Source organism: Miscanthus floridulus, chromosome 6 (genome assembly GCF_019320115.1).
Source record: "Miscanthus floridulus cultivar M001 chromosome 6, ASM1932011v1, whole genome shotgun sequence".
Classification (NCBI taxonomy): Eukaryota; Viridiplantae; Streptophyta; class Magnoliopsida; order Poales; family Poaceae; genus Miscanthus; species Miscanthus floridulus.
In genome coordinates, this window is record NC_089585.1 from 133828691 (window position 1) to 133851437 (window position 22747).

General features: G+C 41.3%; 1 protein-coding gene, 1 long non-coding RNA gene and 2 pseudogenes across 7 annotated transcripts; all 4 read right to left on the reverse strand.

Moving 5' to 3' along the window:
- Positions 1 to 4124: 4124 nt before the first annotated feature.
- Positions 4125 to 8453, reverse strand: LOC136459718 (uncharacterized; annotated as a pseudogene).
- Positions 8454 to 10125: 1672 nt separating this feature from the next.
- Positions 10126 to 12836, reverse strand: LOC136457030 (uncharacterized). The gene is made up of 6 exons (XM_066457071.1): positions 12599 to 12836; positions 12060 to 12425; positions 11662 to 11787; positions 11309 to 11578; positions 11153 to 11233; positions 10126 to 10795 (listed from the first exon to the last, which is right to left on the reverse strand). The coding sequence occupies exons 4-6, from the start codon at positions 11567 to 11569 to the stop codon at positions 10490 to 10492; spliced, it is 648 nt and encodes a 215-aa protein (XP_066313168.1). The 5' UTR covers positions 11570 to 11578; positions 11662 to 11787; positions 12060 to 12425; positions 12599 to 12836; the 3' UTR covers positions 10126 to 10489.
- A 96-nt stretch (positions 12837 to 12932) lies between these two features.
- On the reverse strand, positions 12933 to 22523 carry LOC136457031 (uncharacterized). Of its 6 annotated transcripts, XR_010759634.1 has the most exons (6): positions 22299 to 22523; positions 21965 to 22183; positions 20663 to 20830; positions 20217 to 20252; positions 20030 to 20122; positions 12933 to 13787 (listed from the first exon to the last, which is right to left on the reverse strand). It is a non-coding gene; the product is annotated as an uncharacterized lncRNA (long non-coding RNA). The 6 variants fall into 6 exon arrangements; XR_010759633.1 differs by lacking the exon at positions 21965 to 22183 and having other exon boundaries at positions 20663 to 20823; XR_010759629.1 differs by lacking the exon at positions 21965 to 22183.
- LOC136459720 (uncharacterized) lies at positions 16781 to 19822 on the reverse strand (annotated as a pseudogene).
- Positions 22524 to 22747: the final 224 nt, after the last annotated feature.

Genomic DNA, 22747 nt, shown 5'->3' on the forward strand with positions numbered 1-22747 from the left:
TCTAAATTCTCAAAAATCAACCCGCAGTCTTGTTCTATCGGGATATAAAGAACACATTTTCATCTATTTTACACATACATCTTTCATGTTGAAAAGTTAAACGATCCATACGATCATTTTGGAAGTTCATAAACCCATATAAGAATGTAGGAAGAGTTTAAAGACCCACAATGCATTTCAATCTTTGAGTAGTATAATTGGTTTTCTAGAATCTCTGTCGTTAAAAAAAATGTATTACCTAGTGGGTCATATTATGTTTGATTTTTTATATAGTGTGCCACATTATGGCATATATTGTATTAACTCAAAACCACTACATTATAACCATGCCACACCATATGGATTTGTGAACCAAGCTACATGCTTTCTTTGTTTTTTTTTGTGAGTTTAATGCCACTAGCATTTGGGAAAGTAAACCGTTCATAATTTTCATAGTGCCTTTACATATTCTGGGCCACCCAACATAATATGTGGGATCATGTATGCTCCCACTATAATATATGGTATTTAGCTCAAACCTGTTTGATAACGTTAGTACATTTGTTTCATGTTGACATTCTTAGTATAAATGCATGTTCCTTTTAACTCTTGTTGGAGCATAATGTGCACCTTAGATAACTAGTCGTTTTTAGTGATACCATCTCGATTAATCGGCTAATGCGTGTTGCAATTGTATCGTGAGGGTTCATATGATGAAGTAGGTGTCTCAGCATAGCTAACTTTACACCCGACGTATCTATGCTTGATGTAACCGGTGATGGCCACCCATTTGTGTGCATCACGCCTGTTGTGAGCATCACCGCTAGTGTAGGTGCTAACAAGAGCAAGTTGACATGCTTCGCCATCAGCATGCCTAGTCCAATTATATCTTTGGATAGTAGAGAGTAGTGTTCTTTAATGATCTAATTTGTGCTTGTGTTGCAGTTAAGTCCTCTTCGTAAACCTTGTGATGCCCATTGCAGATCCCATAGTGAGAACTTTCTAATGTTGTACAACTAGACAATGTCCTCATATCATAATGAAATCCCTACCATTCTACCGAGATGGCATTGAGCTCCTTGCTACCTTTAATTTACTATCTCACAACTTCATTGAGTCCTTAATGTTGTCAATGATACGAATGGCAAAGGATATCATGCTCGGCTAGCTTCATGATCTTATAAGTGTGATATCATAACCTTACAATCAACTACTGACTTGTTGTTAGATGACATGGATGACTATAGCAGTACAAAGTAGGAATTTATATGTTGTCGTCATGCTAACCACAATTTTTTTTGCATCGAGGTAGGGGATTGTCACACATGAGCCACCAATTGAACTTGGTAATGTTTTTGCCCTAAATGGCATTGGTTCTCTTATGATGGCAAGTTATATTTTTTGATAGTGATGCCATTTGATTGGTGGGCTCGAACTCTAGTGCAAGAACCATGTTTGTCATGCAACCACTATTCTCCATATTTGTTATTGTTTGTAGTTGGTATCACACAATAGATTCTGATTAAATACATGTTGATAGCCTTAACTTGGACCGATTCTAGTGGGACAATAATGAATATCACCCATTCCTTCCAAAACTGGTTTTTGTGAGAGGTAAACGTGAATGCTCATTTTTCTTTCCAGGACCATGCATAACAAGGGAATGGTATGAGTTTCTTTCAATACTCACTACCTCTCTATGTTACCTTTAGTAGAGTATTTTGTGAGAGGTATAATAAATCAGATCTTGGTCGAGTGACTTGAGCATAATAAGAGCCCCGACTTGCCTCCTTAATGAGATGACTTGTTCCTCAATGCCTCATTGCTGCAAGTGATGTTTCACATAATCCTACCATCCACTTTGCACTCACATTGACTCATTGATGACCTTTCCATGCTTTTGTAGTTGTGAGTTCGTTAGTCGATCACTGTCGCATCTCAAGCAAGTCAGTTGTCATCTTCTCGTTATTGTATCTCCCAAATAGTTGCCCCCTTCACCTAGCACCCACCTATTGCTCCTTATGTTACCATAAGGTGGGTGTTTCTTTGGGAACTTGGGATTGGGTACACCATAAGTGCATTGGCCATCAACCACGTACAAGGAACTTGACTTGCTGCCTTAGAATTTCAAGGCAGGCAAGACATAGTGAATCCAACAATGGGATGGGGGCTCAAGCCTCCTCACCCCTATCCTCACATGTAACTTCTAGGGATGAACGAACAAGAGAAAGGAGAAAAGGCAGATGATGAAGGAGAAGAGAAGAAAGAGGAAGAAGACAGAGTGAGGAAGATGAGTTGCCATATATATCTTCACCACTAGTTGACGTGTTGTATTGAAGTCGGTTAGGTTTAAGTTTATTTGTTGCCTTGTTCTTTTTAGATAGATGTTATATGTCGCATATGCAAATCAAATTGTTTTTTTTTCACATACCCCTCTTGTTTTGCCGCCAGTGGGCCCTCCTATCGCCTTATTGTTGTCATCATTTAGGGTTAGGGTTCAGAGTTATTAGGTTTGAGTTATTCTCTATAGGTTTAAAGGGAGGCCCTTGGACCGGTGGTTGGTGATATAATGGTGCCCTATCCTAAGGCAGTGAATGCAGGCAAAGCAGGGCGACATAAGCAGGGAAAGCTTATAGAAGATGAGGAACACGAAGGACGGAGCTTGTGGGCCATAGGGATGGAGGGGAGCATTGCCGACGCATTGAGAGATGGATCACCTTCTAGTCTCTTATGGCCCTATGTTGCATATAGAAGGTCCTTTCTTTTTACAAATCAATTACAGTCTCGTATGGCCTAGGGCTACATATAATAGCCCCATTCTTTTGAAGCATAATTAGACATACAACAGTGCTATGGGTGCAACCCTTCAATATTTCGCCAACCACTGTTGTGTGGTTCTAGTGCTTCACCAACTTTCCAAGTTTACATTGGAAACATTGGGCTCTTAAATATGTTGTGAAATAGTGTAAACCCTAACATGTTTGTTTACTAGATAGTTAGACCTAAAACTTAAATCTTATGTTCACACCTAATTTTTTTAGCCAAATTGAATGAAATTTGTTGTAAATGATTTAATGTAATCAGAAACTGCATTGCGCCAATAAGCAGCTTTCTTTGAACACATGGATCACATGATGAATCAACATACTGGCTACAACATCTAGTACTGTATTACCCGCAAAAATTAAGTCTATTTATGAATTTCCAGACAACCCAGCTTGCATCCCTACTAAACTCATTCCAAACCAATAGACACATGTATCTATACAATTTATAGAAAACCGAACACTAATCCATGAGTTCAACCCATTCAAACCCCAAAAAAAACCCTATCCAATACATCAGATGCATACGTACTTGAGAACCCATTAAACAGCGTCCATGTGTGCTATAGGCCCTAATATAAGGTAGCTCCACATTAGAGATTGAGAAAGTGTAATGTAGTTCAACATTAGAAATCGAGAAAGTGGGACGTGATTTTGTTATAGCTGGTATTGCCACCGTAGCTCAGCATTAGAAACCGAGAAAGTGGGATGTGATTTTGTTGTAGCTAGTGTTGGCACCGTGATACAATCCGTGCTTGTGAGTAATTATAGCATGGGAACAGAGATGGAGGGGCTGCTTGTTTCCAGCAAGCCTTGCCTCGCCTGCCAAGCAAGCCTTGCCTTGCCCGGGCGGGCAAGCCAATTTGGCTCTCCCACAGGAGCAAGGCAAGACCTTGCCTGCACAGACTACGAGGTAAGCCGGCTCATGAACCAAACGCAAGTTTACCACTAATTTGCAACCTAGCAAGGCAGCATAGCAGCTAGCAACGAATAACTTGGGCTACCCATCCGGGATGGCAACGCTTTTATTGGTTTTATATTGCTATAATATATCTCGCGGGTACAACAGTCAGCATAAGCCCAATCTTCAAGTCTTCCAAACCTTGGGAGTACAAAAGACTGCCTCAAAATCCAGATATTTTGCACCAGCTTGCTTCGATACCGATGTATTAGTAAACGCAGGCCTCTGGCTTTCTTCGTAACAAAAACAAAACTTGACCAATCTATGAGTTAACAGTACAAAATAGATACCTAAATTCTCGCTAAAAAAATGATACCTAAATTCGCCTCGAGAACTAGATGGTCTCCCACATCCTCAACTAAGCTAGAATCCGTTTTTTTCTGATAACATATAGCCATGTAAACCACGACCAAAGTTAATTGCCAACTTCTCAACAAGGACCATAGGTGAATTCTCCGCGTTACAGTGTGAATGCAAGTAAAATGATCTAACATACAACAAAAGTGGCTACCGGCATCTAACAGCATAGAACTGGAGTTAAGTTTGCAGATTTCACATTCTTTGCCTCTGCCTCGTATTTATCTCTTCGTCTTGTTCCACCTGGCACAGATGGACAACAAAAGAATTATAACTAACCAAGAACTCAGCTAATCCAAACCAACTTTGACAACATTGACTTCGTTCCTCAAACAAAGGCGATTCAATAACGAAAGCATGCTTTCAACAAATTTCATCACAGATGATTCCATCCATGAAGTTTTGAACAGTGTTGCGATCAAGAATATTGGGCAGTATCCTACAAGCAACTCATTTTACTACTAACATAGATATGTGACGACTGCTAAGTAAACAATCGAATTTTGTGATGGCCTGATGGGCATTTGGGCAGAGTAGATAACTATAGGGGCAACTACATGTATCAGAGAGGCAAGAGAAAAACTAAGAAAATACTGAGATTAAATTGGTATCTTGCAATATTTACCTCAGTCATAACCTTCCTAGACCTTTTCCCAGCATTTTGCTTCGAATTAGAAGAGGATCCATTGGGTTTCTTTGATACTGGATCATCCAAAACATCATCTTCATCTGTGCCTCCTGCATCCAATTTACATTTAAAAAAAAAGAAGACTACAGTAACAGTCTAACACTATAATCCTTTACATGCAAGTGCTGCACCTTGCACATACTAGCAGACTAAGAGCCCAAGACAGTTTATAATGAAGTATTCAAGGTCCATAAGACATGACATGGAAAGTTTCAGCAAACATCTTTACCATCACTGAGGCCTTCAAAGTCTTCCATCTCCATGTCATCCATCTCTTCCATATCATCACCTTCGACATATTCCATCTCGCCTTCCTGTTTTATCAAGTGAACACATGTCAAAGCTGGTGAACACAAAGAACATAGAAACAAACCGTGCCTGCAGGTACTAAGTACAATGCTTACTTCTTCCTCCTCTTCTACAGGAGCCACTTCACCTTTTTCCATATCAAGAACAACACCAAACTCTTTGAAGGGAACATTATAGATGTCCATCATAAACACCTTTAGTCAGGCGCTCCTTCAATTCATTTTCAAGATTCTGCATGGTAACAAGTATATGTTACTGTGTCACAATGGACAGAGAAAATGATAAAAGAGAAACTATATAAGAAAATAACCCTTTCTAATTGAGCAGCCCTTTCAGCTTTATCCAATCTCCGGAGATCACGCTGTGTTTGCTTCCTGGGCATTGTCATGACCTTCTCCCTAAAAGAATGGAAGGCATATGTCAAACAACTTATCATGTTACACGGAAGTTAAAAACACATCACAATATACTCATTTCCTGATGATACTTAGCTACAGACAAACTGCACATCAGAGCAAAGAACAATCTATCTAAAAGCAGAGCAAGGATCGGAACCGAATACACCTCAAGACAGCCATTTTAATATTCTAAATTACTGGCATTTCCCATTCTTACCCATCTTAATTCAGAATTCCAATAATTACACTTAGTGTTAGTTTTGATAGGCATGAACTAGGTTCAATCATTTGGCTGATATAAGGACACTAAACTCCCTGCCAATCATAAAGGATTTGGTCTAATCTTCATTTAACCAAACAAGACCGTAACACAAAATTTGGTTGATGCAGCCTACACTATTGCATAGGATGGGAATCCAAAACAGAATAGAGATTTTAACATTCAAACAATCACAGAAACCTAAAATCTGGAAAACCAAACACAAAATCCTAATGTAGGTTATTACTATTGTTTCAAAAGGATTGTACAAACTATGCACAAGGCATTTCTCATGCAATAGTCCTCTCCTTCATGATCTGCAATATAAATTCGTGAGCTACAAATTAACTACTTTCACATTGGAATATTTTTCTTTGCTATGCTTAAATGAATATTGTTTTTTTGAATGTATTAAACGAATATTGTTTCCAGCCTGAAATTCAGAGGCTCTCCTAAGTTAAAAGAAATTGATTCAAAATGTACATATGGATCTACCTTCTTGTTTATCATTTTTTAGTAAATCAATATATAGAACACGGTGATACCAACTGAACAGAATCATGAATTAATTATTATATGTTATCCTTAAACTATATGCTACTGAATATTTAAAATAGACAAATATTTTAAAAAAACTATACTACATCCTATAGTATTTAAAATAGAAGTGCCTACCTCACTTTCAGTTGAAGTTTCCTCATTCTTATACGATACTGAGTCATTTTTGTCAGCCGTTGTTTGATCTTGTGCACAAGTAACTTAGGCCAAAATTCCTTCATGACAAAAAATCCAAGAAATTAGACCAAATACTATAATTTTAAGGAGTGACAGTGTACGTTAGCTAGAGATGCATACAAGATGCTTGTTTATGACATCCATTGCTTTCTCGTAATTCTTCGGCAGTTTGACTCTCTCCCATAATTTGTTTGGCAGGTGAGCTCTTTCAGCAGTTTTCATGTACAGATAGAAAACACCTGCACAGCCATTTTAGGAGGAAACATAATGTGATAACATCAGAAAAAAAGATTTTGGTGACCAATAAGCATATGCTCCCCTCAAAATTAATAGTCCATAGCACGAAAAATAAAGGTGCATAAGGAACTGGCAGATCTGTTAACCACAAGATTAAAATCTGCACCATTGGACAAAACTTATGTTGCAACTCATCATGGTTTCTGTGTAATTTCATCCAAATAGCACCACATCCCAGCATAATTTGTTCTCACAGAAAGAAAAGGCAAACTTACAGACTTACAGTTATAAAGCAGTACTCTAATATTCTTGACTCCACAAAGCAGTCTTCTTAATTGTGATTAATCACAACCAAAGTCACAACTAACTAATTCCACAAAAAAGATCATTCATCTCGTCTCCAGAAAGAACAGCTACAAAGCTAACTTAATGTTTTTTTTCAATCTAATAATAGAAGGGAAAGTGCAGCATCCAAATTTGATTGGTTTGGTAAAACTAAAGAGGCTTTGAATTTGATTGGCTTGCTAGTTGCCATGCCATACTGAGTTGAGTGTTGGGTGACCTCGGAGGCAAGGAGCTAAGGCCTTCCCCAACGCTGCTTTTTCACTTGTAGCCCCAAGGGTCATGTAGGATCGGATAAAAAAAAGTAGGTGCTCTACACTTGTCATAGTGGCTTGGAGAAGCTACATATGCTTGGGGAGAGAGAAGGCGGTCCATGCTAAAAAAAGAAGAGGGATCCCTGTCACATCGGATGTTTGGACACTAATTTGGAGTATTAAACGTAGACTAATTACAAAACTAATTACACAGATTGAGATTAATTTATGAGATGAATCTATTAAGCCTAATTAGGCTCATGTTTAGTCCTTCTAATTAGTATCCGAATACCTAATGTGACACCTCCTAAACTATAGTCCCTGGATCCAAACACCCCCGGTGAGGCATGATGAACGGAAAAAGTTTTTGTGCAAACCACAAGCAGTGATAGTTTGCATTGTGTGAATAGTAGTCTCAACATTTCCTAGCCTATGTGGATCACTTTATTTGTACTAGAACTACATACTAGAACTACTAAGAGTGTTATCCTCCATTGGTGGTGCCCTAAGGAACATGTTTTGCGGCTCTATCCATGTAGTACATCATTATTAATTAACACAAAAAGGGGAAGCATTGCATTGCAGTGATCACCATCATGATCCCGGATGGTAGCATAGCGACTGTTGGCAAGCGGGCAGGAGCTCCGGTTGCAGATTCCCGTCGCGTTGTAGGGATTGCGGCAGAATATCCCTGTCGTGATCCTGCACAACCCAACCCACGGGGCCGCCGCCGTCAGATGAGACTCCACATCGGAAACAGCCACACAAGAAACCGAGACGAGAGCAGGGAGGAAAAACAAGGCCACTTACTTGGCCATGAAGCTGCAGTGGTTGTGGCGGATGCAGTGCCATATCACGTCGTCGCTCATTTTGGACCCCGCCGCCCGGGCCGGCTCCTCCCCTGCTTAATCTCCGAGCCGCCGCTGGGCTCGTCGGAGCGCTCGGGTCTCCCTGCGCCTCTGATCGCCCCGCGAGGCCTGAGCGAGGGAGCGCGACGGGGAGTCCTCGCCGTCGACAGGGAAGGGGAAGGGGAAGGGGAAGGGAGCCGGCAATCGGGGAGGAGAGGAGGCGGGGTATAGGGTTTGGGGAGCTGCTTTTGCGGCGAGTGGGCTGGCAGTGTGCTGCGGGCTGATATGAGCCGACCGATGAGATATGGACGTACATGATGGAACCCATGTCGTGTGTGCGCTGGAAAGGATAGGTAGGCCTGGGCTAGCTAGCGCTTGCAGCCCAATACAGTAGGCTTACTTGCCTATGAGAAAGCCCAGCCCATCATGCATTCACTCAGGTGGGCCCGAGTCAAATCAACAGTGGGTAGGGCCCATGGATGGATGGATTCACTCAAGCGGAGAAGTACCGACGATGAGCCAGGCTGAGATGGATGGATCATGGATCAAGCCAAGATGACACTGGTGTTGGTGTCTTGGTCAACGAGGCAACGACGACTTAGCATAACACTGAGGTGCATGGCAGCATTGCGTTGTGGTAGCGCCGTAGCGGGTCCAATGCAAAGGGGGCAATGATCGAATGCAAAGAAAGAGGAAGACGCGAGGCAAGTTTGCGGCGGCGGCCGTGATAGACATTAGAAAAGAGGTAGACTAGCTTTTTTTTTTTTGATCGGGATCCAACGCCTGTCAAAGGATTTGATGGAGCGCCATGCTATGTATACGGGAAAAAGTTTAAGTGCTGGGCCTGTTCGGCTGATACATAAGTCCGCTGATAAGCCGGTTGAAGCTGTTTCGTTGTGAGAGAAAAATACTGTAGATTCTAACTGATAAGCTGTGAACAGGGGCAATGCATGCATATGATGTCTGAGACCGAGAGAGGTGCAGTTTTTCTTTTTTGCAACTACTATTGGCTAATAATGCTCGTTTAGCCCATTTACACACTATTTAAACGCTACAGTACACTGTTTCTGTTTAACTGACAGTTTATCCTATTTCAACGTTCATTTTATCCGTTTAAGTGGCTATTTAGCCTAAATGTGGCTAAACGACAAGTGACCAATTGTCGTTTAGCGTTAACATTGTAAAATTTACGCAGCAAAAGCCATTATTGAACTATACATACAGCATGAGGACGTTCCATTGAATTTTCTTGAGCGTATATATGTATGTACTTGCTGGGTGCTCGCGCGGGAGCTGCTCCGTTCGTGGCTGTTGCAACGAATTGGAATTGCGTGTGCGGTTATAATTTATGTCGGCTTTATGAGCACCCGTCACTACCACAGACCTGAATATCCTTGAGGGCCGAAAACCCTAAGGAAAGCCCTAAAACCACCAAGGAAATCAATACTGACGGCTAGCACTCAAGAAATGGCCGCCAAGGGTAGAGAGACAGGGAAATAGCTATTTCCTTGAGTGCCGGACGTGACAAATCATTTTCTTAAGGGTTCAACCGCAAGGAAATACTTAAGCGGTCAAATTTTTAACACCTCCAAGGAAAAGTAACAACACTCAAGGATATGCGTTTTCTTGAGGATTGACGACCCCAAAGGAATATAGCTGGCCCCTAAGGATATATATTTTCTTGATGGTTTGTTACCGCCAAGGTATTTGTTGAGCCCCCAAGGATATATATTTTCTTGAGAGTTAGCACCGTCAAGGTAACACAAATAAACCGTCAAAACAATAGCTTTATCTGAGGGCTCACACCCTCAAGGAAATAGGTTTCAATCCCCAAGGAATAATGTGTTTCCTTGGCAGCTAACCCTCGAGGTAATGCATGGCACAGGGGCTTAACTGGCCAAGAAAATATTGATCATTCATTATAAATGTAGACCAAAACAAATATCAAGATAGATGCCACAATTAAACTAAACCAGTGCTAGATTAGATAACACATCCAATATCCATTGGTTCATTACATGTCCATTTTGCAAATATAAGACTTAGATAGATAGCAATAGTGTATCATCCTACATGTCAGCAGGATAGCAGAAGGCAAATACTGCACACAGTTCATAAGGCAATATTGCACTTAGCAAAAGATCAGCCTAATATCATCTTAGTTCCTACCAATCAATAAACCCAAAAGAAAGTCCACATCCCATTGTGCAGTCACTTGGAGTTGTTGGAATTAGTTTGTCTGCATGCATAGTCACTGCTCGGTAAACCCAAAAGAAAGTCCACATACCATTGTGCAGTCACTTGGAGTTGTTGGAATTAGTTTGTCTGCATGCATAAACCCAAAAGAAAGTCCACATCCCATTGGCTTTGGGAGGAGCTACTATCATCACCATCTTCAAGACAGCCATCGTCATCATTGTCCTCAATGTGGTCATCATCATCGTCTTCATTGGAGTACTAGACATGATGTTGCCTTGATGGTAGCTACAGTCATCATCATCGCTTTCATGGTAGCTGTAGTCATCATCGTCGTCTTCGTCATCAGCGTTGTCATTGCTGCGCCTTTCATCAACAGAATGAGAGCCTCCATGTGACCCAGTAGCCTGCAAAAGGCAATATTGAAATATTTTTGTACAATTATGGAACATAAAAGTTTGGTCTTCAATCTCTAAGAGCCTACTATAAAGTATCAAATAACTGAGGGTTGTTTTGCTATATTATTAAAACAACCTAGTAGATGAGAACCCTAAAAAATAGGCATCTGCCAATCAAAGCTTTTCTTCACTACCTTACCATGAACATAAAACCTAAAAATGGCATTGTTAATCAACAAGAATCCACTTGTTCACTGCTGCAACTCGTATTGGCATTCGGCCACGAAACAATATTAATTCTCTAGATGAATTGTGATCGAAATAAAGAATATGAATTGCACAAACAAATTCAATAAATAATGTAACCTGATGATGACAGGCATCAAGGTCTTGTAGACGTTGAAGCAGTTCAGCAGGTGGTTCTACACCTATCCGATCAAACACACTCTGCAATTGAAAGTATCCAAATGAAATTGTATGCTTAGGACACAGTAATTGCAGATACAATGAAAAAATTATTACCTTGAATAGCTCGCGATGGATTCTATTTTCCTCAGCGAGTATGTCATTATTCGTTTTCAATTGTGCATTTTCTTGTAGCACACTTTCATAATGATCAAGATCTGGTGGCCTAACAGATACAGATTTGGAATGTGCTAGAACAATTGCCTTATCCACAACACCATCACCTATTGGAACGCGGCCATGCTTCATGCCACGTCCTATAGTGTACAATGCTCTTCCGTCCAGTTCTTGTGAATTTGCATCTGGAGCTAATGCCATGTACTCATCCTAACATAGAAACAGGAAAATATATCAAAGGATGCCTCAATTCAGTTTACAGAACAAATAAAAGCGTGTTGTGCAGAGCATACCAATCTTTTTTGTGCTTTCTAGCTAGGAATTGTAGCACTCTTTCCAGTGCTATCCACTTTTTTAACTCCAGATTTCATTGCAGCAAATGTGTTTATCCCACTCTGCGGACGGACAGATTTAAATTCCTGTAAGATTAAAACCACAAATTATGCATGCGTCAGTTATAAGCAGCAAGCAGACATTGTAAGCTACAGATTATAAGCTGCAGAATTATAAGTTGCACAAGAATTATAAGCTACAGATTTCAACGGTTCCTAACTAAAATAGTCAAAACACAAGCATTTGTCACAACTAAAATAAGCTAGCTGCAGAATTATAAGCTGCACAAGAATTATAAGCTGCAGGTTTTTTCAACGGTTCCTAACTAAAATAATCAAGACACAAGCATTTGTCATACCAAGAACTGTTGTGTCTATGCAAAATTTCTTGAACCTCCTCTATTTTGAGCTGGATCATCACAACTCATGCGCGATTGTTGGCCTCTGCGTCTCTTTTCCTTGTACTCATCAGAAGTCCAGTATTTGGCAAGCAAGGCCCAAACTGCCCTGTTGCACCACTCCACCCGACAAGTCAAGTACTGTTCTTCTGTTAGTTCAATGGTGCGGGCTCGAGTATCATCGCAGTCTTCGTTATTTCTATGACACCATTTCTTGACAGCCTCCAAATGGACTTGGTACATCATATTAGTTACTCTCTTGACTAGATAGTTCTCTAGATTTTTTGCAGCACGTGCCCTATGCCGTGGATGAGATGTAAACGTACTCTGCGTATGCAAGACAAGTCAAATAAATTACTGACTGCAAATTCTTTAATCTTGCCGAGTAAATATTCAATCCTTTTAGAATTATGCAATCAGGATGCAATGCACTGGACTGAAGAAATAAGAAACGGAGAAAAAAAGATTTAAAGAATAATCTGAATAAGTTAGTGTAATACCCAGAACTCCTGCTTCACTCTTGTCGCACAGCAGATTCCTTTATTTTTTTTTCCAATAATAATCATTCCATGAAAATGCTGGTTTTACTTTCACAATTGTGCCTTTCTCATCATATATTCTGACGATACCTGGGTACTCTCGCTTGAGAATAGTTCCTAACTGTGAGGGGTACTTGCAACATTTAGGATTATAATCAACATATTTGAATTGGCTGTTGTAAACAAGTCAACAAATCAATTATTCAGCTTCATATACAAAAAAAATATGTAGCAGAATGAAAAGAACTACAATGTTAATCACAATTGATATTATATACTTACCAGTGATCCTATAGGTTAGGTTCCAGCTGAACTCTACCACTACGTGGAGGTATTTTGTACTTGGTTCTGCACATTTTCGCTCTCCCTCTTTTTGAAGGATCCTGAGAGGACTGGTTGGAACCAATATTCAGTTGTGAGTTATCAAAGTTCACTTGTGAGTTACCACCTTCAACTCCAGCCATTTGAGAGTTAAGACCATTAGCATTGCTCCTTTGTGAGTTACTAGAAACATCTCCAACCATTGAGAGTTAAGACCATTAGCATTGCTCCTTTGTGAGTTACCAACCATTTTAGAGTTAAGACCATTAGCATTGCTCCTTCGTGAATTACCAGAAACATCTCCAACCATTTGAGAGTTAAGACCATTAGAACTGATCCTTTGTGAGTTACCAGAATCATCTCCAACTGTTTGAGTGTTAAGACCATTCAAACTGGTCCTTTCTAAGTTAGCACCCTCAGTCCCAACCACTTTGGAGCTGACACCCGCAGCATTGCTCCTTGTAGAGTCACCACCATCAGGACTACATGCTAATTGGCCACCAGCAGCACTGCTCCTTATGAGGTTACTAGACTTCTCACCCTCACCATTGCTTGCAAACTGACCACAAGCAGCACTGCTCCTTTTGGTGTTACTACCTTGAGCTCTAGTCCTTCTAGTGTTAATTCTAAACTGCTCACCATCACCAGTACTTGCAAAGTGACCACCAGCAGCACTGCTCTTTTCGGGGTTACTAGCTTCAGCTCTGGTCCTTCTAGTGTTAGGTTTACTAGACCTCACACCATCAACACTACAACCTGTTTGGGTGCCTCCACCCTTTGGTGCAGCCTGCTTACTCGAAAGACTTTTGTGTCAAAGCCCATGCATCTCCTGTTTTATAAGGAAAATAATTAGTAAATTGCACATGTGTCAAGGAAAAACATATCCATAATCATGCAACAACATATGTATATATCACACTTTCTGCACATAACAAGGACAAGAAACAACACATATAACAGGTACTTCAACATAAATCTTGTAGCACCTGGTTTTAAAGGACAAAACCAGATACACACCATATGTGAGCCCAGGAAGTCAAATCACACATATGGCTACAAATAAAAGTAATATCAGAAATTTTAGGGTGTGACAAATCTTGATTAGTTCCATAAGACACTAGTTGTTAAGTGAATACAGAGTACATGTACAATTTAAAAATAGTCAATAATCATTTGGATCATAATCTGGATGGTCAGTTAGATCATAGTCATCGTCATCTTGATCCTCTTCATCATCTTCATATGTATTATCATCCATATCTTCAGCTTCAGTATTCAATTTAGACAGAAACTCCAAGTCCTTAGGATCAGTTATCTCATCTGAAACATCATTATCTAGCTCAATGTTCACATCAATCACAAATGTGCCATCCAATCCCTCTTGAAAAAAATGAGAATTCTTATACTTGTGATGGCCTAGAAGCACTGGAGTCATCACTGATGCCATATAGAGGAATATAGCCACGTGGACTAACTTGATATACAACCCACCATTGAAAGCTCTAGTTTGGTTTTGGTGAATTGATAAAACCCTAAGTGCTAACCTAGTTTATCAAAGTGATTATGAGATAGGTGGCACATTCCAAGTGGTGGAGCAAATGAAGATCATGACATGATGATGGTGATGCCATGGTGATAATCAAGTGCTTGGACTTGAAAAGAAGAAAGAGAAAAACAAAAGGCTCAAGGCAAAGGTATAAGTGGTAGGAGTCATTTCGTTTCGGTGATCAAAACACTTAGCGAGTATGATTACATTTAAGTTCGATAGCCGTACTATTAAGAGAGGTAAAACTCGTATCGAAATACGATTATCAAAGTGGCACTAGATGCTCTAACTCATTGCATATGCATTTAGGATCTAGTGGAGTGCTAATACCCTTGAAAATGTTTGTGAAAATATGCTAACACACATGCACAAAAGTGATACACATTGTGTTTAGCACTTAGGAGCAAGGGTTCGAAACTTCACCGGCGGAGTGCCACCGATGCCCTGTACAGAAAAGACAGGGTTTCACATAATGCACCGGACACTGTCCTCGTAGGACCGAACGCGTCCGGTGGCTAAACCTAGGCATCGGTCAGTCAGCAGAGACTGACCGGACTCTGAGCGAGTCCGGTCATGTGTGACCGGACATGTCCGGTCGCTCAGAGAGCTCTCTAGACTCTCTCTGAGTTGCACAGGATGCTGGCTAATAAAACCGACCGGACGCTACTCTGGCAAGTCCGGTGCTAATGATGTGGCACTCGAGGGGTTTGGTCTGTGTATTGACCGGACGCTGGGTGAGTCCGGTCCGGAGTAACCGGACGCGTCCGGTCGGCCCAGAGCGGCTGTGGGAGCTCTCTGGATTCGACCAGACACTGCGTCTCCCGCATCCGGTCGTTTCTAACAGCGCATCCGGTCGCGACTAGGAAACCTTACTAGAAGTGACCGGATGCTAGGCAACTGTGCGTCCGGTCCTACATTGTAGTGCGTCCGGTCACAACTTAAGTGTACTGATGACCGTTGAGGTCGGGCGATCAACATTTGAAGCAGGGGACACATGGCAAAAATCTGAGGACCGGACGCTGGGGTCCTGCGTCCGGTCAATTCGACCGGTGCGTCCTGTCGCCCCGATTTCTCAATGAACAGAGAGCCAACGGCTCTATTCGTGGGGGCTCTCTATTTAAGCCCTATTGTCGGCTCTAGCTCACTCTCTTGGCCATTTGTATTGACATAGCAACCTTGTGAGCTTAGCTAAAGCCCTCCCACTTATCTCCATCATTGATTCATCATCTTTGTGAGATTGAGAGTGAATCCAAGGTGCATTGCTTGAGTGTTTGCATCTAGAGGCACTTGGTGTTCATGTTTCGCTGCGGGATTCTCTTATTACTCTTGGTGGTTGCCGCCACCTAGACGGCTTGGAGCAACGAGGATCGTCGAGCGGAGGTTGGTGATTGTCTCTGGCTCCGATCGTGGTGATTGTGAGGGGTTCTTGACCTTTCCCCGAGGAAGAGCCAAAAGGTACTCTAGTAAATTGCTCGTGACTTGTGTGATCCTCATCTTGTGTTGGTTGTGCGGCACCCTATTGAGGGTTTGGCGTGTGATGTCAATTAACGTGTGAACCTCCAAGAACGAGGACTAGCTTGCCGGCAAGCAAGTGAACCTCAGTAAAAAATCATTGTGCCATCATTTGATTCCGAGGTGATTGATATTCATTGATATTCATTCTTGTGATTGATTGGTTCATTCCTCGACTCGGCGGTATAACCATCTTGCTCACTCTCTCTTTACATTACCGCAAACTAGTTGTCAAGTTCTTTAGTGTAGCTAGTCGTGAGAGCTTGTTAGTTTAGTTAATGTGACTTTTTAGTTAGCCTTTGAGAGCACACTAACTTAGTGTAGTGACATAGCCATTGTGTGGATAGAGACTATATAAACTAGAATTGTGGTAGGTGGCTTGCATTTTTAGTAGGCTAGCGCAACACTCGCTTCGCCTCATATTTGTCTAACCGGTTTGCTAAGTATTGTTGTAGAAATTCTTAATAGGCTATTCACCCCCCTTCTAGCCATTAGGACCTTTCAACCATTCAGCTAGATCTAGTCTTTTTCATACAGGCATAAGGTAGATAATAAACTTGTTTAACTTGCCATTACAAAGGGTTTGAAAACTGCAGCATGTTTAACTTCCACCAGCCCTAAATTTTCTGAACGCTTAGTTCCACTTGGTGTTGGATAAAACCAATCACAATCAAATAAAACCATCTCTAGTGGCAAGCTTCCTTCCCATTTTATTTTTATTATGTCCTTGATGACACCATAATATTCTGTCTCATTGTTGTTGTCATCAACACAAGACACACAAACACCACTATTAACCGTAGCTAAGCCTGATTTAGCTCTCTCATGCTCTTTTGATCGAAACCTATAGCCATTGACATCATAGCCCCATAACTGGTTACCCTACTACGAAAACCATAAGATATTTGGCACAAGGCAGCATCAACACCAGTTGTTTGCATGCACTGCAAATTAGTAGTAGGTTAATATATCGGTTTTATTTATAGATAGATTGGTATATTACTTAATTTGAAAAGGCTTAGTAGGATTACTTCTTTGAACCACTCAAAGAAATTAGGCCCACGTTCTCCTCGCATACCCTTCCACCCCTTCAACCTTAACTCCCTAAGTTGTTCAGGTGTTGGTCTTCTCCAGCCCTTCCACTCTGCCTTCTCAAATTTACTAGGGAAATACAACAAGTAAGCGTACAGCCACAAAAATATACAAAAATGAATTATAGTTTGCAAAATAAGTGTGCGTGTATTACTTGAAGTGTTCGTCCATCTCAGGCATGTTCATCAAAACATATAGGAAAGCAGCCTCATACTCTTCTGTTGTGAGCGAACGAACACCACGAGGGCTAGTACACCGGCCAGGGTATTGAAAGTGTTCGAGGTTGCATGAACTATGATATGTAGAAGCTCCATCATCATATCGAGCAGCTTTATTTCTAACTGATCGGACATGGGACTTGAAATAAAGTGAGAGGAAATTTGTGGCCTCCTCGACTAATTCAGTCTCGATGATGCAACCCTCAACACGGGCCTTATTCCAAACCTTCTTCTTAAGTTGTTGGATTTTCCTATAGGAAAGAAACAGAACTGAGGAAAGAATTATAAAAGAAAGCCCTATATATTTTTCTGTTTCGCTGTTACCTCTCAAATGGATAGTTCCAACGGGCTTGGACAGGACCTCCTAGCCGAGCCTTAGGAAGATGAATAATTAGGTGCTGCATTGGATTGAAGAAACTTGGTGGAAATATCTTCTCCATTTTGCAAAGAACTACTACTTGTTCTAGTGAGCGAATGTTGTCCTTGTTCAATTCTTTGGCACAAAGCTGCCTATAGAAAAAGCTAAGCTCAGCCAAACACAACCATACACTTTCTGGAAGGAACCCTTAAAAAGCAACAGGGAGCAAGCGTTCCATGAAGATGTGGTAATCGTGGCTCTTTAGACCCAAAATCTTCCTTGAAGTCAAGTTGACCCCTCTTCTAATGTTGGCTGCATAGCCATCTGGAAACTTGAGTTCTTGGAACCATTGAAGGATTGTTGGTTTGTCATTCCTGTCAATGCAAAATCGGGCCCGAGGCCTGTCCCACTGGCCATTTGACTTTAGCCTCAAATGCTGTGAGGGACGGTGGCAAATTTCAGCTACATCTTGTCGAGCCTTAGCATTATCTTTAGTCCTATCTGATATGTCAAAGCATGTATTCCATATAGCTTCCCCTAAGTTCTTTTCATTATGCATTAAGTCAATGTTGTGGCGCAGCAATAACTTACGGAAGTATGGAAGTTGCCAAAAACAACTAATATGGGTCCAATTGTGCAATTTGCCATAGTTTTGTGTGTCATCCACCAACGTGTTCATTTGGGCTAAGATTTCCTCCCCTGTTAAGTGCCTTGGAGGCTCATCATGCATGACTGTGCCCTTTCTAAATCCATTAGCATCAGATCCGAATACATGATCTATAGGTAAGAAGCGCCTATGGCAATCAAACCAGCATGCCTTGCGACCATTACGGAGTTGGAATGCTTTAGTGTCACACAAGCATACTGGGCATGGAAGCCTACCATGGGTGCTCCATCCAGAAAAGTTACCATAAGCAGGAAAATCATGGATTGACCACAAATAAGCTGCCTGCATTTTAAAGTTTTGCTTGAGTGAGGCATCCCAAGTTTCAACCCCTTCCCATAAGTTCAGTAGTTCATCAACTAAAGGTTGCATAAGTATGTTAAGTTTCTTTCCAGGATGTTCAGGACCTGGGACTACAAGGGCAAGGAATATGTACTCTGACTTCATGATAATGCCGGGAGGAAGATTCAATGGAGTCACAAAAACTGGCCAGCAAGAATAAGGAGCTGCATTTATACTGAAGGGTGTAAAGCCATCTATAGCCACAACAAGGCGGCATTTCTAGGATCAGAAGCAAAATTAGGAAAGTCTTCATCAAACTGTTGCCATGCTTCCCCATCTATAGCCACAACAAGGCGGCATTTCTATTTGATGCGGACCGCTTGTGAGACTGCATCAACTTTGCGGTTGTTTCATGTGCATATAATCTTTGTAGCCTATCTTTGATGGGAAGGTACTGCAATACTTTACTTGGGACTCTATCATGCCCTTCCTCATAGCGCGAGGTACCGCAAACATCACACTTCTCTTTACTTATATTGTCCTTATAGTAAAGCATGCAGTTATTATAACACACATCAATTTTCTGATATGGCATGCCTAGGCCCTCCAATAATTTCTTTGATTGGTAGAAGTCTTTGGGAATCTTACCGTCTGAGGGCAAAAATTCATGGATTAACTCTAAATTTGCTTCAAAGTGTGCAATTGACATATTGTACTGTGATTTCAAAGCTAACAAACGTGCTGTAGCAGACAGAGCAGAGTGTGTTGAATTATCAAAGGCTGGTTCATTGGCACTATCAACCATCTTATAAAAAGCTCGAGCTGAGGCTGTAGGCACCTCATCATTGGTCAATGGATGACCATCAGCTAATAGGTCAGCTAACATATCATTCATGCGATCACATTCTTTGAAACTCTCATCACTTCCAACTTCTACATTAGTCTCTCCATGTGCTGTCCATGCTCTGTAATCTTCCCTAAACCCATGTTTACACAAGTGCATCTCTACATCGAACCTTTTATGCCTAACATAGTTTCTACACAAGGCACATGGGCACTTAATGGTGTCATTTTCAACCAGGCTAACCATGGAGAATGCACGGTCTAAAAGGTTGTTTGTGTTTTCAATCCACTCATTAGAGGGGGCCTTCCCACGTGACCAACCACTATACATCCATTCACGATCTACCATGACTCTAAATCTGTTCATGAGAGAATATGAACAAGATGATATATTTTAGTTTTAGAACAAATTGGCACAGGAATCAACCAATAGAGGCATTGTAGTTAATGGCCAAAAAAGATATAGCGAAGCATGCAGCTTACAAACAGATACATCCGACTTAAAGTCTAACACACAAATGCCATCTGAATCAAATGCACAATTAATGATACTTACTGCTTTGTTGCTTGAAACCGGTCGATGCTGCTACTGTTACCGTACTGTTACACGATTCACAGATCGTTGCCTCCATAGATCCTCAATTCATACCTAAAAAGTTGCTAGAGACAATCAGATTCTTACACAGGAGAAAGCTATAAATGAATGACAGTCACCATTCACATGGGCAATGAATGGAGCTTACCAGCCAAGCAAAAGGCACAAGCTACTCAGATCAAACCTGAAAAAAGGCACAACAATCTATTTAGCTATGGATGTTAACCACAGAAATAGCAAAATGTCCAGTTGCTACCATAAATATTTTAGTTCACAACTACCAATCCTAAATATATAGACTGTTGCTACCATAAAAAGAACCTTTTTCAGATCACTACACAAGATATGCACTAAAAAAAAAACACTTCCTCATCAATGCACTGCATGCATTCTACTACTAGTGTACTTGTTTAACATGCCATCACCAGCCTATATATTAAAAATACCTGCTGGTATTATTTGCTTATTTTCAAAGCCAGCCCAGTGTAGATTAGAAGGAGAATATTGGCAGACTGGGTTTCTTTAAAGATCACCTATAGAAGTAAGATGCAATACTTGCGATAACAATATAAGATGTTTCAGCTACCTACTTACTCGTGACGTTCTCGGTTGGCAGCAGTGGTGCTCTAACTCCTACAGCCACAGGCTAGCTTCCATCTTAAGCTTGCTGGCACTAATTTCAACCTTGATGCTATCTGCAGATACAGGCTTCTTGGTCTCAGGTGTCAAATTCCCTTTAGCAACTTCCTTTGATCCTAGAGGCTTATCCAAAATTGGGCCAAATGTTAGAAGAGTGTCTTCCAGAAAATCACATCAGAAGGGGAAAAAAGGGACAATACAGTGTAAGGTCTGAGATGCAGAACTACCAAACATATGCATCGCATCTAAAAACATCATCCTACATACCAACAGATCACTTGTGAATCATTTTTATTAGCTTCATTTTCATTACAGATTGTACAAGGTTTGATACAGAGAACTACAAAACATATGCAATGGATCTGAGGAGATGGTCTTACATATCAATACATCACTTGCATATCATTCTTATTTGCTTCATGGAACCTAGAGATTTATAGAGGAATCCAGCAATGCAACTACTTTTGAACCAAAACTGAAATCAAAACAATACAATGTGTCCATCGCTAGGACTGACCTTGGAATCTGTAGGTTTCAGGTCCTACTATCAAATCAGATAAAAAAGAAGGAACCTATAGCAACTAAAAGAATAAACTTGAAGGCGCCGTCAAGCCGGAGGGCGGTATGTGCTGCGCAGCCTGGCAGCCCTCGGATCTAGGATTTTATCAAAGGGTATGCCACGCCAAAATTTTCACATACATTTTGGTAAAAAATCATTTATCAACTCAGAATATAATTGTAAAATTTATGACTCAATTTGATATATAAGCAATAAAAATATGGGAATTATTCAATTTAAAGATTAAGCTGTAAAATTGCATGAACTACAATGTAAATTGTAACCGCCCACATATGGCCCAACCTTTTTTTCTTCCCGTTACAACGCACGGGCATGTTTGCTAGTTAAAGATTAAGTTGTAAAATTGCATGAACTACAATTAAATTGTATACCCTAAAAAAGATAAATGTAAACTGTAAACACATGTCAAACATATATGAATGTGCGATGTAAAGAAAAAAATATAAACAGGATGAAAAGAAACGTATGCAAACTAAATGCTAACTAAAATCTATCACAAGCAGAAATAAAAAGATAAAAGAATAACTATATGAGTACTATGTTAAAATAATACTAGCATACAGACTAAATGCTAACTAATTCTGGTTGCAGGATACTTTGATCTCAACTGATAGCAAGGACCGGTAGTCAAGATCTAAAGGAGAAGGACAGAGGATGGTGCAGATGGAGAAGCTTGCCGGTCACTGCGACATGGAGCTGATGAAGATGGCCATTGTCAGACCCGAAGAGACCTTCAGGCAGCAGGAACCACACCACTCGAACGCAAGACACCTGAATTCAGGAATCTAGCTGCCATTCTTCTGCGCAACAGATCAATGAGTTGCGCCGACTGTACCACGTCTAGAAGTAGCTGGTGGGCGGCCTGTCCAGGCCATCATCGGAGGCTCGGAGCTCAGCTGCCGGCATCAGGTCGGCCGCATGCAGGTGAATGTGCAGGCGCCGGTCGTTTCATGCCCACGACAGACTAGATGAGTTCCTCTATACTATACACATGGGTGGATTGCAGGGTACCTGTAGATCCGCCACTGGCCACCGACCGCTTGAGCAGGACCCGCCGCAGGAGCCGCTGCTGACCGCGCAGGAGACACCGCCCGCCGTGTAGGAGCCGCTGTCCGCCCGCGCTGGAGACGTCGCCCGGCCACCGACCGCTCAGGAACCGCCGCCCGCCCGGGCAGGAGCCGCCGTAGGAGACTCGATTTGGGAGGCAGACGGGGAGGGGCAACTAGATAGGGTTGCTCGGCTGGGCACTCGGCGTGTGGATGGTTAAAAGGCCAGTGTTGGGCTTTTGTTTACAGGCCAAAATCTAGCGCGGGAAGTTTGGCGCCTTCGATGCGCGGCAAAGGGAAAAAAATTTCTTGACGGCTGACACTCAAGGAAATCAGTGCTTCTTTGAGTGCTTCCAAATACACTCAAGCAAATGCATACTTTTCTTGAATGCGTGAAATAACACTCAAGAAATA

Coding starts and splice junctions, on each gene's coding strand:
- LOC136457030 (XM_066457071.1), bottom strand. CDS start 11,569: ATGGCATTAGCTCCAGATGCAAATTCACAAGAACTGGACGGAAGAGCA. Junction 11,234..11,308: donor TCCATCGCGAGCTATTCAAG/GTAATAATTTTT, acceptor TTTCAATTGCAG/AGTGTGTTTGATCGGATAGG. Junction 10,796..11,152: donor TTGATGCCTGTCATCATCAG/GTTACATTATTT, acceptor TGCCTTTTGCAG/GCTACTGGGTCACATGGAGG.